This window comes from Myotis nattereri, assembly GCF_964212035.1.
Source record: "Myotis nattereri genome assembly, chromosome: 8".
Taxonomy (NCBI): domain Eukaryota; kingdom Metazoa; phylum Chordata; class Mammalia; order Chiroptera; family Vespertilionidae; genus Myotis; species Myotis nattereri.
The window spans coordinates 22,579,164-22,597,371 of NC_138083.1; the positions used below are offsets into that span (position 1 = coordinate 22,579,164).

Sequence of the window (18,208 nt, forward strand, 5' to 3'; positions counted from 1 at the left end):
ATCCCATCTGGGCATGGTGTATGATCTTTCTAATGTATTGCCAGATCTGATTTGCTAATATTTTGTTGAGTGTTTTAGCATCTGTATTCATCAGGAATATTGGCCTGTAATTTTCTTTGTTGTGTTTTTTTTTTAAATTTTTTTAAAAAAATGTATTTTATTGATTTCTTACAGAGAGGAAAGGAGAGGGATAGAGAGTTAGAAACATCAATGAGAGAGAAACATCGATCAGCTGCCTCCTGCACACTCCCTACTAGGTATGTGTCTGCAACCAAGGTACATGCCCTTGACCGGAATTGAACCTGGGACCCTTGAGTCCTCAGGCCGATGCTCTATCCACTGAGCCAAACTTGTTAGGGCTTCTTTGTTGTGTTTTAATCTGGTTTTGGAATTAGGATAATGCAGGCCTTGTAAAAAGACCTTGCAAGTCTTTCATTCACTTGAATTTTTTGGAATAGTTTGAGGAGGATATGTGTTAGTTTTTCTTTGAATGTTTGCTAAAACTCACCCGTGAATCCATTTGGTCCAGGACTTTTGTTTGCTGGGAGTTTTTTGATTACTGCTTCAATTTCATTAGTTGTTATTGGCCTATTCAGATTTTCTGATTACTCCTGATTGGTTTTTAGAAGATTGTATATTTCCATGAATTTGTCCATTTCATCCAAGTTGTCCAGTTTGTTGGCATATAGATGTTCTTAGTATTTTCTTACAATCCTTTTTATTTTTCTGTTGTCAGTTCTTACTTTGCCTCTTTCATTTCTGATTTTATTTATTTGGGTCCTCTCTCTTTGTTTCTTGATAAGTTTTGCTAAAGATTCATCAATCTTGTTTATCTTTTCAAAGAACCAGCTCTTGGTTGCATTGATATTTTATATTGTTATTGTTATTTTAGTCTCTATCATTTATTCCCACTCTGATCTTTATTATTTCCTTTCTTCTACTTACTCTGAGCTTTTCTTGTTCTCTTTCTAATTCTTTTAATTGTAGGGTTCTATCGTTTATTTGAACTTTTCTTGTTTCTTCAGGTAGGGCTGCAATGTTATGAACTTTCCTCTCAGGACTGTTTTCGCTGTATCCCATAGATTTGGGGTTGTTGTGTATTCATTTTCACTTGTTTCCAGGAAATTTTTGATTTCTTCCTTGATTTCATTATTACCTCTTCATTGTTTAATAACCTGCTATTTAATTTTCATGTGTTCTAATGTTTTTGAGTGTTTTTTTTTTATTGTAGTTGATGTCTAGTTTCATGCTGTTGTAATCTGAGAAGATGCTTGGTATGATTTCAGTCTTGAACTTGTAAATACTTATTTTGTGTCCTCACATGTAATCTGTCTTTGAGAATGTTCCATGTGCACTTGAGAAGAATGTGTATTCTGCAACTTTGGGATGAAATGTTCTGTAAATATCAATTAAATCCATCTGATCTAGTGTGTCATTTAAGGTCGCTGGTTCCTTGTTGATTTTTTGTCTGGAAATTCTATCCAGTGATGTCAGTGGAGTGTTTAAGTCTCCTACTCTGATGGTTTTGCTGTCCATCTCTTCCTTCAGGTCTTCCAGGAGTTTTAACAAAAGTATCTTTAGGTGCTCCTATATTGGGTGCATATATGTTTACCAGGGTTATATAGTCTTGTTGGATTGAGGCCATTATCATGTAGTAAGCTCCTTTGTCTCTTTTATAGCCTTTGTTTTGAAGTCTATTTTGTCAGGTATAAATATTGCTACCCAGCTTTTTTTTTTTCATTTCTATTTGTTTGGAAAAAAATTTTCCATTCCTTTACTTTTTTCCTTTGTGAGTCTTTTGTTCTGAGGTAGATTTCTTGTGAACAGGATATATTTGGGTCATGTTTTCTCATCCATTCAGCTACTCTATGTCTTTTGATTGGAGCATTTAATGCATTTACACTTAAGGTTATTATTGATAGGTACTTATTTATTGCCACTTTTATGATTTATGCCTATGTTCCTCTCTTTTTCTATTTCTTCTTCTTATAACAGTTGCTTTAGCATTTCTTGCAATGCTGATTTGGTTGTAGTAAATTCCTTTAGCCATTTTTTTTTTTTTTGGTCTGGGAAGCTCATTATTTCACATTCAATTTTGAATGATAGCCTTGATGAACAGAGTAGTCTTGGTTTCAGATCCTTACTTTTCATTACTCTGACTACTTCATGCCTTCCCTTCTGGCCCGTAGTGTTTCTGTTGAGAAATCAGCTGACAGCCTTATGGGAGCTCCCTTGTAGGTAACTATCCATTTCTGTCTTGCTGCCCTTAAGATTCTCTCTTTGTCATTAACATTTGCAGTTTTAATTATGATTTGTCTTGGTGGGTGGCATTTTGTGTTCATCTTGGTTGGGACTTTCTGATCTAGTGTGTCATTTAAGGTCGCTGGTTCCTTGTTGATTTTTTTTCTGCTTAGTCGCTAATTTGATCCTCTGCTTTATCACTTTTAATTCCTTCCAATGTATCATTTTTTAAAAGTATGTTTTTATTGATTTTTAGAGAGACAGGAAGGGAGAGGGATGGAGAGAGAGAAATATTGATGAGAGAAACATCAACAATCCACTGCATCCTGCCCACCCCCTACTGGAGATTGAGCCCACAGCCTGGGCATATGCCCTGGCTGGAAATTGAACTGGTGACTTCTTGGTTCATGGGTTGATGCTCAACCACTGAGCCACACTGGCTGGGCTCCGGTGTATTCTTGATGTCAGATATAGTATTCTTCATTTCTGACTGGTTCTTTTTTTTAAAAACATATTTTTACTGATTTCAAAGAGGAAGGGAGAGGGAGAGAGCGATGGAAACATCAGTGATGAGAGAGAATCATTGATTACTGCCTCCTGTATAACCCCCTTTGGGGATTGAGCCGGTAACCCCGGGCCTATGCCCTGACTGGGAATTGAACTGTGACCTCCTGATTCATAGGTTGATGCTCAACTACTTAGCCACGCTGGCCCGGGCCTGACTGGTTCTTATTCTTGGTTTATATGTTTTGTTTTTTTTCATGCTGATGTAGTTCCCACTAAGTTCCTTGTATTTCTCACTAAGTTCCTTGAACATCCTTATAACCCTTCCTCTGAACTCTATATCTGTAAATTGCTTTCCTCCATCTCATTTAGGTCTTTTTCTCAAGATTCCTTCTTTTCTTTGGAGGTTATTTCATGTCTCCCCACTTCAGTTGTCTCTTTGTGTTTGTTTCTATGTATTAGCTATACGTGCTATGACTCCCAGTCTTCATGGGGTGGTCTTTTGTAGTAAATGTTGTGTGGGACCCATTGATACAGTTTCCTTGAACTTCTGAGCTATGTGCTCTACGAGAGACCCTTTTGTTTATTATTTGGGCCCTCCTGTTGTAATTGGGTCTTGATTGTTTTTGTCCCATTCATGGGTGGGATCTCCTGTCAGGCTGTTTGACTGTGAGGCTCAACCCCAATGTGTGAGCTGTTATACAGGTGCAGTCTTGCGGTAGTTTTTGTACTTCCTTGTTTAAAAGTCTTCTCCTCAGCAAGTCTTCAGCTGGTAATTCAGGGTGAATCCCTTTCTTACCTTCTTATATGTATCCAGGCTGTACGCAGCAGCTCTAAGCAGTCATCTAACTCAGTGTTTATATTACTATTTATATTGGAAAAAATGAATTCTGTCCCTTCTCATTTCTCACTTTCAAATAAGGTACAGATTTTACTTAACAGTGTGACTCTAGGTTTAAGTAGTTTCAATCACCTTCCTCTCAGATGTATCTGTGTTGATTTTTAAATGTTCAATTTTTCCTTAATATAAAATGTGTTCTGCCATTTTTATTGTTAAGCCAAGATTGCTAGAAACTTCTGAGAAAAAATTAGAAACTTTGTGGTATAAGTTGCTTGTAATTCATTTTATATTTCATTATTTATCTGTTGAGAATCTCAGAAATAATGCTTTCATAAAAATTAACAAGTATTTGCACAAGTGTTATTTGAATTTCTTGGTTCAGTCATATAATTTTGTTTGCATTTTTGTTTTACATTGTGCTATGGAGCATTAGGTTTTTCTTAAGCGGTTCTGCATAGACAGTGTAAATATATATGTTGCTTTATTTCTTTTTGCTTTATTTCTTAAAGCAGCAATCTATACATCTTAAATGTTCTTACAGCACACAAAAATTTGTAATTATGTTGAGGTGCTAGATGTGTAAACTAACCTTATTGTGGTAATCATTTTGCAGTATGTACGAGTATCAAATCATTACATTGTACACCTTGAACTTACATAATATTACATTCAATTATATCGCAATGAAGCTGGAAAAAAAAGTAAGCAGCAATCCAAGTTTGGTGATGTAGCCAGCATTGCCCGCGATTCTAAAATGTCCCGCAGATTATTAGGATTTGGTTTGCAGGCAGTAGAGAGTGGTATTTAAGTTATATTGAGGTTTTCTTTAATGTAGATAAAATGAAAGATAAAATATATTTGGACTTGGTATGAAGTGTATTTATAACAGTTCTTTTGTTTATATAGTGGACAGAAAGATTTAAATTCTAGTATTTTTATAGTCTTTGAATTACTGAGTTAAATAACTTTAAACTTCGTTGTTTTTTTTGAAAGATATCTCTGTACTAATTTGTATCAGTTATGTGGGTGCTAGTACAAAGGGATGTATACCTTCTTTGTCTGTTTTCTTTTAGGGTAATTCCTCTCCTGCAATTACTTTTGGATGGAAATATGCTTTTTTTCCAGTAGAAGATGGTAAACTTGGAGAATGACCATGGAGAAGGGGATGAGTTCTGGAGAAGGCCTGCCTTCCAGATCATCTCAGGTTTCGGCTGTTAAAATAACAGCCAAAGAGTTGGAAACAAAGCAGTCCCATAAAGAGAAGCGAGGGGGCTTTGTGTTGGTACATGCAGGTAAGCTCTATGTGAGTGAGTCAAAAGATGAAAATAATGTTGATTTTTTTTCTTGCCTTTACACTGAGAATTGAATTTTACCTTAGGAGAAGGCACAGTACCAGAAAGGAATTGGAACAAAAGAGATTGACTTCGATATAGTGAGGGCCTCCCCTAATTACTCACTTGGAAGATCTTGAAATGACAGCTCTTCTTATGTCTTCTTTACTCCCCTACCCTATTATTTACTTTTTCTTTCTTTCTTTCTTTCTTTCTTTCTTTCTTTCTTTCTTTCTTTCTTTCTTTCTTTCTTTCTTTCTCTGGCCCTTTAAATACAGTTCCTCATGTTGTGTGACCCAATCATAAAATTATTTTCGTTGCTACTTCATAACACTAATTTTGCTACTGTTATGAATTGTAATGTAAATATCTGATATGCAGGATGGCCTTAGGCGACCCCTGTGAAAGGGTCATTCGACCGTCAAAGGGGTCCCAACCCACAGGTTGAGAACCACTGATCTAGAGCCTAATATGCAAATTGTCCCCATGGGAGTTCGACTGGGAGACCGGGAGTTTGATTGCTCACTATGATGTGTGCTGACCACCAGGGGGCGGCACGGAACAAAGGAAGGCCCCGGCCGGCAGCTGGGGAAGGGAGGTTCAGGCCGGCAGCTGGAAGGAAGGCCCTGGCTGGCATCTGGAAGGCCTCGATCTGCCCTGATCGCTGACCACGCCTAGGGACCCTACCCGTGCATGAATTTTGTGCACCGGGCCTCTAGTATAGATATATTTAGGTAGTATTAAAACCAGACAAAGTAATTTTTTATACTCTGGTTTGTAGTTTTAAAAATAATTCTGTTGAAAAAAATTTTTTGACCCCCCTATTTGAGTATGGCCATCTTAGAGTCCATTTACACAGTGTTAGAACCAGTTTGCCTTTTTAATATGATATGTGAGGAATCTTAAAACCAGAGAGATTGAGTGGCTTCAGCCACATGGCTAGTTCCTGCTAAAGCCAGGTTGACAAACCCTTAAATGTGTCCTTAAGTCCTAATCTAGTGTGTTTGGCAGTATATCAGCTTATAATCTCTACTTCAGAGGACAACACAGACAGACACTGTGAAGTTTAACCCTTGGGTCCCTTATCATTGAAGAGTTTTGAGTTACAGAGCTGTGCACCTCTGCAAGGTCTGTTCAGTAGGCTTTTTTCTTTCTTTTCCTGTAGTCATTTCTTACTTGCCTGTATTCAGTTTCTAAAGTTTATGACCTCCCAGAAAGAAGAAGGAATGGCTGGGTCTCCTTTTAACTTTGCTCAGTCATAGAGTATGAGAGCAAGGTTAGCTTTGACCTGGCATTGAGGAGTGGAATTGTTTCTTCTTGTGAAACTGGTGGACTTCTGGGAAGTCTTACAGAATCTAATCCATAAGAATTAACAAAAACGCAGATATATTTTCATTTTCTTTCAAATGGTTGAGAAAAGATAGGTTAAGTTTGTGTCAATCTTCAGCCTCACACGAGGACCCAGGAGGCTTAGAGATGTAGTTCTTAACCTTCCTTATGCTGTACTCCTATAGGGCTTTGGGGCTTGGGTGGGGATGGGGTGGGGTAGGGGTTCAGAACTTTGATTAGAAACCTAATTATCACAACACTTTAAGGACTCTTGGAGGCAGCTGATCCATGTTTCTCTCTCATCGATGTTTCTAACTCTCTATCCCTCTCCCTTCCTCTCTGTAAAAAAATCAATAAAATATATTAAAAAAAAAAAAAAGAGCCAGGGACCAATAGAATTTCTAATAGGCAGGCAGGAATACACCATCAGTGAGTTTTCAGAGACACCCTGGGCTTAAATTCCAGAGGATGTAAACGTTTGGGTAGGCGTGGTAGTATTGGTGGTGCGTGTGGTAGTATAGGTATGCTTTAACACCCCTCAGCTTCAAATGCTATTTAGAAACTAACTAGTTTTGTAAAGTTACTTTTAAGAATTCTGGATTCCCAAATAGCAGGTGCTTTCTTTTGGTTAACCAAGAAGAACTTGAAAGGACTCTTTTCCCTGACACTACTTGGGTTATCAACTCTGGGCCAAAAAACTCCTGACTTTGGAGACAGGTTTTTCAAAAAGGAGGAGAGGTGACCTTGATGAAACTTCGTTGGGGACATGAGCTATTTCTAGTGCTTCTGCCCAGAGAATAGTTTTTGAAAAAGAAGAGGAGGCATGGTATTAAAAAGGCTTCTGGTGGAGAAAGAAGCTATTAGATTTTTAAAACCACGTACAGTTAAGACAATAGTTTTATTGTTACTAGGAGAGCATCAGTTTGTAAGGACTATTTATATAATACTACAGGCTCAGTGCACGAATTCATGCATAGGTGGGGTCCCTTGGCCTGGCCAGCAATTGGGGCCACCGGTGGTTGTCCAGGGAGAGGGGCTGCAGGAGGTTGGCCAGCCGCCCTGATCGGGGCCAATGGGACCGGCCAGCTGGGGGGAGGGACTGTGGGAGGTTTGGCCAGCTTAGGGGAGGGACCATGGGAGGTTGGCTGTGGGAGCACACTGACCACCAGGGGGAAGCTCCTGCAGTGAGCGTCTGCCCCCTGGTGGTCAGTGCACGTCGTAGTGACCAGTTGTTGCATTGTTCAATCACTTAGCCATTTATATCTTATATGATAAAGAGGTAATATGCAAATTGACCATCACACCCTCACACAAGATGGCCACCCCCATGTGGTCACAAAATGGCTGCCACAAGATGGCTGGCAGGGGAAGGCAGTTGTGGGTGATCAGGCCAGCAGGGGAGGGCAGTTAGGGGTAACTAGGCCAGCAGGGGAGGGCAGTTGGGGGCAACTGGGCCTGCAAAAGAGGGCAGTTAGGGGCAACCATGCTGGCAGAGGAGGGCAATTAGGGGTGACCGGGCTGGCAGGAGAGGGCAGTTGGGGGCAATCGGGCCAGCAGGGGAGCAGTTAGTCAGTCAGTTAGGTGTGATCAGGCTGGCAGGCAGAAGCGGTTTGGGGCAATTAAGCAGGCAGGCAGGCAGGCAGGCAGACGAGCGGTTGGGAGCCAGCAGTCCCAGATTGTGAGAGGGATATCTGACTGCTGGTTTATGGGATCAGGCCTAAACTGGCAGTTGGATAACCCCCGAGGGGTCCCAGATTGGAGAGGGTGCAGGTGGGGCTATGGGACACCCCCCCTCAGTGCACAAATTTCGTGCACCGGGCCTCTAGTATATAGATAAGCAAAGTCTGTGACATTTTAATGAATACTAATAATTGGTTGGTTTGTTCCACTACAGGTGCAGGTTATCATTCGGAATCCAAAGCCAAGGAATATAAACATGTATGCAAACGAGCTTGTCAGAAGGTATAATAAAAATTTCCGTTTTGACTATAGAGGAGCTTTACCTTGAAATTCAAAATTTTAAGCGTTGTTGTATAAAATCATCCTTGGTTTGGACCATCAAATAATTTAGCTCATATTTGTGAGGTCTTTGTTTTACTTTGTGTTGTTTTATTCTCCATATCATGCTTAGAACTTTTCCTTCCTTTCCCAGATTAAAATCTGTATTTTTGGAATTATGGGCCCTTAATCATATATCTTTTAGTCTTTGCCAAGAGGTTGAGCTCTATAGAAAAAAGCTCAAAGGCAGCCAATGTGTCTTTCTGTGAAGGTAAAAAAATACTAACAAATGAAGATGGGTACTTTTCTTAGGGAGATCATCCCTTACATTTTCCTTCTGTTTTTCATCATGTAGTTTGTATCATGGAAATTCATTATCATTCCTGAGTTAGCTTTGCCCTTGTACTGAGTTGTGTTTTTTTTCTCTTTGGTTTTTGAGGTTTTGCTAAATTGTTGAATACTTAATGTGGCAGGAATGGAATCAGAAGAAATATTGTTTGTTTTTATTTTGATCCTGACTAAATACTCTTATAGGGAAACCCTTCATTTACTTCTACTTAAATAAAATGTTAATTGCGTATTGTATATCAAGTAAATGAATCTTCCAATCTTTTTTATTTCTATTTACATACCATTTAAAAGAAAGATTATACTCTGTTAGAGATCCAGGCTTTCTGTTACGAATGAAATCCCATAAATAAATAAGAATATTTTCTTAAAGAGATATTTTTTAAAATTTATAATAAAGCGAAAAGTTCTCACAGTGCTTTCATATTTTTTGTCCTTTATTTTCAAAGTGTGAAATCTTTTCATTATCTAAAAAGAAATGTTTTTCTTATGTAGAACAACTATAGTCCTAGAAATTTAATACATTTGGAGTATATACTCAGCCTCCTCAATTTATACAATGAATGAACTTCTTAAAAGTTTAATGCAATTCTGACAGATCAATGATTTTCTCTCATCCTTGATGTTTCTTTCTCTCTCTTCTTCTCTGAAATTAATAAAAAATATATTAAAAGTTTAATCCAGTTCTGTTTGAGCTTTTTCTTTATAGACTAACTTGGAGCTTTAATAGTTCATTTAGCAATCAGTCTTCCTTGTCTTTCTTTCCTCTCTTAACTTATATTTAAGAAGCAAGGAAGCAAGGTGATTTTATAGATTTTTACTCTGTGTAATTTATATTACAAAAGAATATGATTTGTGCCTGGCCAGTGTTGCTCAGTGGTTGAGTGTTGACCTATGAACCAGGAGGTCACGGTTTGATTCCTGATCAGGGCACATGCTCGGGTTGTTGGAGGTGTGGAGGAGGCAGCCAATCAATGATTCGCTCTCATCATTGATGTTCCTATCTATCTCTCCTTCTCCCTTCCTCTCTGAAATCAATAAAAATATATTAAGACAAAACAAATGCCAATTTTGTTTCCCTTGTCGGAGGAGATATGTGAGAAAAAATATTGCTGTGAGAAATGTGTGATATTTTACTGCCTATATTTTCGAGAAGTTGTGGTTTTACAATGAATAATCTCTCCCCTTGGTTTCATAGGCAATTGAAAAGCTACAGGCTGGTGCTCTTGCAACGGATGCAGTGACTGCAGCTCTGGTGGAACTTGAGGTATTTCTTTTCTTTACATTTTACTTAAAATATTTGTGAGTATGTTTGTTATTCTTAAATGACATGAAACTGCCGAGTTAGTCAACCATCAATTATATGACCAGTGTTTACCAACAATATTAACTAAATTGTGAAGAAGCCTGTGATATTGTTAGATTGTTTTTATTGAGGATTTCTCTGAGTAATATAAAAAAGTTAGTTAAGTTCCTTTTTCCCACATTTTGTGAGACTCATGGATATAAAAGTTACTAGTTACTTAACATTACTGGATACTTACATATCCTCCATATTTTTAGTAGGAAAATTCCTGAAGTTAATTCCCCTAAAAGTAATACGTTTAGAAAACAAAAATTTCCAACTATTTATAAGTGTCTTAAGTGGAAGGGAAAGTTTCCTTACCAACCTAATGGTTCAATATATATTCTGAAGCTATGCTCTGTGAAGCATGTCTTGTCCAATGTGGTTGTTAGGTTGGTCTCCAGTTACTGGAGACGTTGAGGAATTCAGTGGGGAGGTGATCAAGTTTGCTCTAATTCTTTGTACTCTAGATTGAGGGTCTCTCAGCTCTCTTAGTGTGGAACTGTGACTACGAGTTTGTCGAGGGGATGTTGAGGCCTTCAGAAGACCAACTTCTGCCACTCACACTTAGAGAAGATAGATTTATGTTAGTTAATTTAGAGCAGTGATGGCGAACCTTTTGAGCTCGGCGTGTCAGCATTTTGAAAAACCCTAATTTAACTCTGGTGCCGTGTCACATATAGAAATTTTTTGATATTTGCAACCATAGTAAAACAAAGACTTATATTTTTGATATTTATCTTATATATTTAAATGCCATTTAACAAAGAAAAATCAACCGAAAAATGAGTTCGTGTGTCACCTCTGACACACGTGTCATAGGTTCACCATCACTGGTTTAGGGGATTAGAATAAATAAATAGTTTGTTGGTTGAGAAGACTACTTGGGGAATCAAATAAGATAGGAAGATAAAGCAGTGATGAGTTTGAGGGAGAAGGGGATGGTTAGAGTAGATCATCCCAAGTTGACTAGCTTGTGGCCCTTGTGTCTAGGCTTTCATATCAGGACACCTACCCTGTCATGCCAGGCCCTGCTTTTCCCTGTGAAAATTGCCCAGTGCCTAAAGTCATAGCACTGTTTTTTGTATATTCCCTGAGCTGCACTTTTGTTCATGCTTTATACATTTTAATTTCTCCTGTTAACACTTTCAGCTTGGTTTTAGCCAAGGAAGATAAACAAACATGGTGGGCACCAGTTCTGTTATAGTTTGGCCTCAGAGGCATCTGACTTGGGGATATGTGGTCCTTTCCTATTGTGACTGATACCAGTTCTACTAATTATTAGCCATATGTCTGTGGGAATCTCACACCTCTCCTTGATCCAGTTTTTTCATTATAATATGGGGATAATAATGCCTGCTTTACAGAGCTGTGAAGATTAACTGAATTAATATGACAATGTGTGGTAAGCAGTTCATAACTGTTAGCAATTACTACTATTAAGAGGTGTTTTAGAAATGATATATATGATGTGAATATTTATAGTAACTATTAACAAGTTTTATAATGTCAAAGAATGGTTAATTATATATTGTGGATAAGAGGAGAAAAGAAATGCAAGAAAGAAGATTGATGTATACTTAGCACCAAATCTTACCTTTACTCAACACATCCACACAAGGAACGCTTCATCTAATTTAATTCAGTTGTTAATTGCAAATTACTCTCCTTTGTGCAGAAGATGATGTTCTGAGATTATCTGAGATTACTGGTGTATGGAGTCACTGTGGGTCTGGGGAATGAAGGTTAATGAATAGCTAAAGGATATACTATAATGGCAACTATGAATATAAAATTGAGTAAAATTAAGTTTTCCTCTTTCTTTTCATTTTAGAATAACTTTAATTTCTCCAAGTCATATTTATATCATATTGACTATTTCATTACATTCCTCCCCAGTGAAGTATCAATCATTTCTTAAAAATTTACTTATTTATACTTAAAATGATTTAAATTACATTTGGAATAATGTGTTACACATAAGTAAGTGCACTTCATAATTCTGAATGATGATCTGTGTTTTTTAAGAGTGTGGGCATGTGAAGTTTTTTTTAAACACATTTTATTATTTTTGATTGTTATAGAATACTGTTCTAAGTGAGATTAGTGTACTTTCCCCCATTAATTTATTAAATTTGGGGAAGAATTTCAGTGAATTATCTTTATTTTTATTTATTTTTTCAGTGAATTATCTTTAAAAATTCATTCGTATGTGGAATCTTTGATTAAAATGTATATTAGTAGTTTAAAGGCTAAGGCTAACCTGGAAGAATCTTTCTGAATCTTAAAAATTATGTTGGGCATGGCTGGCATGGCTCAGTGGTTGATTGTCGACCTATGAACCAGGAGGTCATGGTTTGGGGTGCATGCCCGGGTTGTGGCTAGATCCCGGCGGGGGGTGAGGGGGCATGCAGGAGGCAGCCGATTAATGATTCTCTCTCATCATTGATGTTTCTATCTCTCTCTCCCTCTCCCTTCCTCTCTGAAATCAATAAAAATATATTAAAAAAAGAATTATGTTGGAAGTCATGTTATAGTGTCTCCTACAGTTTCAGTCACCTTGCATAACTGTGATTCGCAACCTTTAAACCGGGCGAGGTTTTCTTTTTTTTTTTTTTTAAATTATTTATTGCTGAGAGAGAGAGCGAGAGCGAGAGAGAGAGAGAGAGAGAGAGAGAGAGAGAGATTGATTGATTGATTTGTTCTCCCACTTATGTATGCAGTCATTGATTGATTCTTATCTATGCCCCCACTGGGGATGGAATTTGCAACCTGGATATATCGGGACAACACTCTTAACAAACTGAGCTACTTGACCAAGGCTAAGTAGAGTGAGGTTTTCAAATAAAGAGTTGAAGTATTATAATAGTTTGGGTCAATGGAAAGACACATGAAAATCAGATTCTAATATTTTCTGTACTTCAAGAAATATAAGCAACAATATTGAGTCCTTTCACTCTACTGAAAAGTCCCAGAGGGTCTGATTTATACTGTTATGTTTATTGAACATAATTACTTATCTTTAGTTTGATCAATCTATTCAGTAGAGTTTTAATTCGATCTTTTAAGTCTTTTCCTACTTATTGACTAGATATGGACAGTCATACCATTTCTTTTGGACTTTGGGATATACTTTTTGACTAAAACAAAACTGTACTTTTAAAACTTGCCTGTTACATTATTACTTAGGCAGATAATGAAAATCAATTTGAATTTCTTGAACACTTTACTAATTATAAATTGATATGATTGAAATGCTTTATTGTTCCATGTTGGCTAGAAGGGTTTTCTGGCTTTGTATTTTGAAAAATATGAAAATTTGCAGTTAACCCAAGTCGTATAAAGTTCTCTGATCTCAATTCGACATCATACAGGAGGAAGAGACCAAGTGAAAGAAAAGAAAGTTTATATATGTATGTATGATATACAACCAAAACATGATGTGTCGAAGTGACCTACATTTAATATAGTCCATCTAGCGTTACCATTGTTCAGCTTTTCTTGGGACCTATTACCTTGTATAGTTACCTATATCTCATCTACCAGTACAGACAGGCGGTGTTTTCCTAAGATTTCCACTTCTGGGCACTGGAGTCGGTGTTTCTTATATTCAAATAAGGGAGGAGGGCTGAGCTCATAACTATCTACCTATTAAACTGATTAGCTTCTCTCTTCAGGGTTTTGGGAGGGAAGTGGCCACTCGTAGGAGAGGTGTTTTGTAGTGTGAAAGTGAAAATGATATGACACCAAGTACAATTTGTTTATCTTCAAAATATGGGGAAGGAAATAGATCAGTTTTTAGATCATGTTTTAATAATTTATTATTAAATTTATTTGGTCCCATTGTTTCATTTAGCTATATATAGCTTTTTTGAGATTATCTTTATAACTAATGGTGACTTATATCCATTGGATAGTACAACTCTGATTTCACTCACAGTAGAGAAGATAAATATTATGAAACAATTTGATCTTTACAGCTAGGGCTATGCATTTGGAAGACAGTTGCTTTCATGGCTGCTTTTGCAATAGTTTTGGTTCAGGTAGTGACAGTGAATTTTAAATTCTAAAGATAATTTTGTAGATTTTGAATGGTACAGCTTCTGATATGAATTTTTTCTTTGAGAAAATTGGATATAGATCTGGGTGAGTCATGATGCCACTTCTAAAGTAGGAAGTGTTTTATAGATTGGGATAGAAAATGAGCTAAAACTCATAAAATAATTACAGAAACTCCCTTTGCAAATCAATTAAAAAAAATATACTTTTATTGATTTCAGAGAGGAAGGGAGAGGGAGAGAGAGAAACATCCTATATAATAAAAGCGTAGTATGCAAATTGTCCCCTTGACCAGGAATTTGACCAGGGTAAGGAAGGGAGGCCCCAGCCAGTGGTGGCAGCAGGCGGCCAGGGGAAGGGAGGGAGTACCCAGCCGGCAGCCACTGGGGACCCTACCAGTGCACGAATTTCATGCACTGGGCCTCAATGATAAGAGAGAATCATTGATCAGCTGCCTCCTGCACGCTTCCTACTGGGGTTTGAGCCCACAACCCGGGTATGTGCCATTGACTGAAATCGAGCCCAGGACCCTTCAGTCTGTAGATTGATGATCTATCCATTGATCCAAATCAGCCAGGGCTTGATTTTTTTTTTTTTTTTAAGTACTAAGGCCTGGTTATAAAATTCTAATAAATAATAGATGAAATTTGAGTGACAAACCTTTGAGAAATTATTTGTAGTTCTGTGTGAGAAAACTGATGAAAGTGAGATTTTGAAACTCTTGATGTAGCTAGCCTTTGGGAGATTTTGGTTAATTCATTTTAAAATCTGGTTATTCTGGTAGGTAGAATACTCTGCGTTAAAAATAGTGATGGGTATTGCTTTCACATTTCATATAGTGAAAGACAAATTGTATAGGCTCCTTTATTAAAAATATTTTGTTGAGTTTATGTTATTCTAAGTGGACCCTGCAGTTATTTCATTCATCCTTAAAGACTCTCTATGGTCAGGGGAGATGGTAATTAGTAGTTGAAACTAGTTTATTGTCCAAATGCTTCAGCATTTAAAGAGCAGATTCTGTTGGGCACAAGTTTTTATATCTGTCTGCTAAAAATAGTCTATTGTCTTTGGATCTCTATATAATCTAATATAATACTTATAAACTCTAGGAAAATAAGAAGTAACTTTTTATCCAGATGGCTAGTAATTTGGGATATGAGAGAAAAATAAACCTATTGCATTGTTATATACTTATATTATTATATATAATACTAGAGGCCCGGTGCACGACATTTGTGCACTTAGGGGAGGCGGACCCTCAGCCTGGCCTTTGCCTTTTCGCAGTCCAGGAGCCCATGGGGAGCGGGCTTAAGCCTCAGTCGGACATCCTTAATCTTGCTACGGAGGTGGGCTGTTGTGCTTGCCAGCCATCAGCCCAGCTTGTGGCTGAGTGGCGCTCCCCCTGTGGGAGTGCACTGACCACCAGGGGGCAGCTTCTGCATTGAGCATCTGCCCCCTGGTGGTCAGTGTGCATCATAGTGACTGGTCATTTCGCCGTTCAGTTGATTTGCATATTACCCTTTTATTATATAGGATTGTTACATATTTATTTGTATCTCTGCATCTCTTATAGCCACAGCTAGCTCAGCATGCATTTCTCTAAAATAGGAATCCTCAAAATGTCATCACTGTTAAATAGTAAGTTGTTGGTGGACCATTGCCAGGCACCTCTGTGCAGCTGCAGGATTAGGCCACACCTTCTTCCTTTGGCTGGAATTATTTGTGTGCCCCAGAGGGGAGGGAGAGCACCTAAGGCCTGCTAGTCCTTGAAATGCTTAGTGGTATGGAGATGATGTGACTAGCTGCTGGCATATCTAGGTTGGAAGGGAACCTTGGGAAGGAATGATCTGACCCCTTTTCTCTCACCAAACCTGTAGTGAGTTCACTTGTGGGACTTCTTTGTGAGTAGATGCTTAACCACACCCTGCTCCCTATCCCACTTAAGTGTTTGCATTTTATTGCAAAAAAAGTGGGGGTATCTGCTTTGCAGTCATTTCTGTTTATTTGGTAAGTTAAAAAATTACTTAAATTAATGAGCATCTTCACTTGGCTGCATATTTTCTTTTCTTTTGCAGAAATCATCTTTTCATGAGCAGAGGGTAGCTGAGTATTTCTGTGGTTCCTTGTTTCCTCCTTCACTCCCCTCCCCCATAGGACTGACCACATTGGAAAGACAGCTTGATGCATTTAGCTCACAAGTGCCCATTAACTGTAATGTGACTGAAGAGTCTAATTTTAGACCTACTACCTTTGAAAGTCCCATTTTTCTTTTCTATTGATAATATCCTTTATTCTCTGTAATGGGGAAGAGGTCCTGTTTTTATGTATGTGAAGCAAGGAGTTTTACCTTTTTCTTTTTTAGTACTTAAAATGTTTTTATTGCATGAAATTAGAGTTTTGACTTTAGATGCTCTTTTTCCTCTTCTTCAACTTAGTGTCATTGATTATTTTAGTCAGATCCCTATTTTGCCTGTCTGTTTAGCAGTGTTTCCAGGGGTGCTTCAATATTTCTGTGTATTCTGCCTGTTTATAGAGTCTTTATGTTTCTCTGCATTTTTTGTTTTATTTTTTGAGGTGTACACACACAGTTACACTTCATGGAGTTGCATCCAGCCAAGTATCCATGTTCTTCTTGTGAAGAGGCAGAAAAAATCACCTCTCCCAAGAATTTCCACCTTCTGACCAAGGGAAATGTGTCGTGAAGAGCTGTACGCAGATGGAGGCAACTTGTTTGCTTGTTCTGCTGCTACAGCATTGATTTAATTAGAAGACAGGCTGTGGGTGGCCATGTGCAGACAAAGAAGCACCAGACAAGAGCCCAGTTAGCCTGGGACAGTAAAAGTAAGTTACGCTCTCTTCAGAACACTTCTGAGTACTGATGCTGATTCTTGCCTTTCATACTAAGGGGCAACTTGTAACTTACTGTTTGTGCTTACACATTAGGTACATCTGTTCTTTTTCTGAGATCCTAGAAATGAAACGTACTCTCTAGCACAAAGCACCTGCTTAATGGAAAAGCGGTGCTCTTTTTTCCTTTCAGGTTTTTTTTAGACTAAAAAGAACCCTGAATGAATGATTACATTCTAGATTAATTTTACACGGCATCAACACTGTGTGTCGGTTTTTAACTAGGTCAAACCCTTAAGTACAGAACTTGCTGTGTTTTACTTTGTACTGATAGTTCTCCTTTCTAGCCATTTCTTAATGAGCTGTATTCGTTTGGCTGAGTCTTTTAGAAGATGTGGCCCAAGACCAGTTCCCAAGGAACATGTAGCTTTATATGTAAACCCTTATTTTGCTTTGGGAATTGTTTCTCTCTGAGAATATATTACATTTTGGAATTCAGTTTTGAGCTACTTTAAGCTACATTTGGTAGTAATTCTGTGTTTAAGCTATGTGGAAGCAATTTAGACTTTTGGATTAAGTGTAACATGTCTTCTTGTCCTCTATTAATAGAGATATTAGATTCATTGGCCTTTGGATTTACAGTGTGACTGTTGAATCGTGTGTGTGTGTGTGTATCTATATCATTTGGGCATCAATTTTATAATCTGATTTTATGTATTTATTTTGTGCTTTTGGTAATGAAGCAACTAGGCTAAGAAGAGTTTTCTGTGTTCAGCAAAATCACAGGCCGATGTCATGATGTCAAGCTGAAAGACTGCCTTTAGATTTTACATTTTTGTCTGTCTCTCAAACCCAGGCCCTTATTCAGAATCTGGAAAAGAATGAGAAAGTGATATAATTTTTAGGAATCCCATCAAGATAACCTGATCCAAAGCAGAATAAACTAATTTTTTTAATTTATTTTCTCTATCATCTAATTTTTATATGGGTAGCAGGCTTTACCTAAGTGTTAAAATAATGAAGGCTGCATCTCACTATAGGAAAACAAACAGCTTAAGGTTGAATTCTAGGCATCTTTGTGCTTTGGCCAGTCCAGCTGCTAGGGAGTTTGTGCTGGCAGCCATTCTCACTCAGGTCAGCCTCCGGCATGGTAGACACGCTTACTGACAGTTCATGACATGTATATACTGTAACACAGGGCGTCAACACTACAACACTTACTAGACTTCTCAGAAAATTCAGAGTGAAGAGCTTATGTTTTCCTCTCTTGGAATATGTGCAGATGTTAACATTTTCTAGTGGGTTGGAAGTCTTTTTAATAAAAAGCAGTAATAAGTTTCTACTCAAAATTTAGCAACCCCCTCC

At 37.8% G+C, this 18,208-nt stretch overlaps 1 protein-coding gene across 2 annotated transcripts in view; it reads left to right on the plus strand.

The window, feature by feature from the left end:
* TASP1 (taspase 1) overlaps positions 1–18,208 on the plus strand; it is a 249,297-nt gene that overhangs the window by 12,347 nt on the left and 218,742 nt on the right. For both annotated transcript variants that reach the window (XM_081097445.1, XM_081097446.1), the window contains exons 2-4: positions 4,660–4,878; positions 8,141–8,208; positions 9,791–9,859. In XM_081097445.1, coding sequence (XP_080953571.1) covers positions 4,734–4,878; positions 8,141–8,208; positions 9,791–9,859 — 282 coding nt within the window. In that variant the 5' untranslated portion in view covers positions 4,660–4,733. The remainder of the gene's footprint in view (positions 1–4,659; positions 4,879–8,140; positions 8,209–9,790; positions 9,860–18,208) is intronic.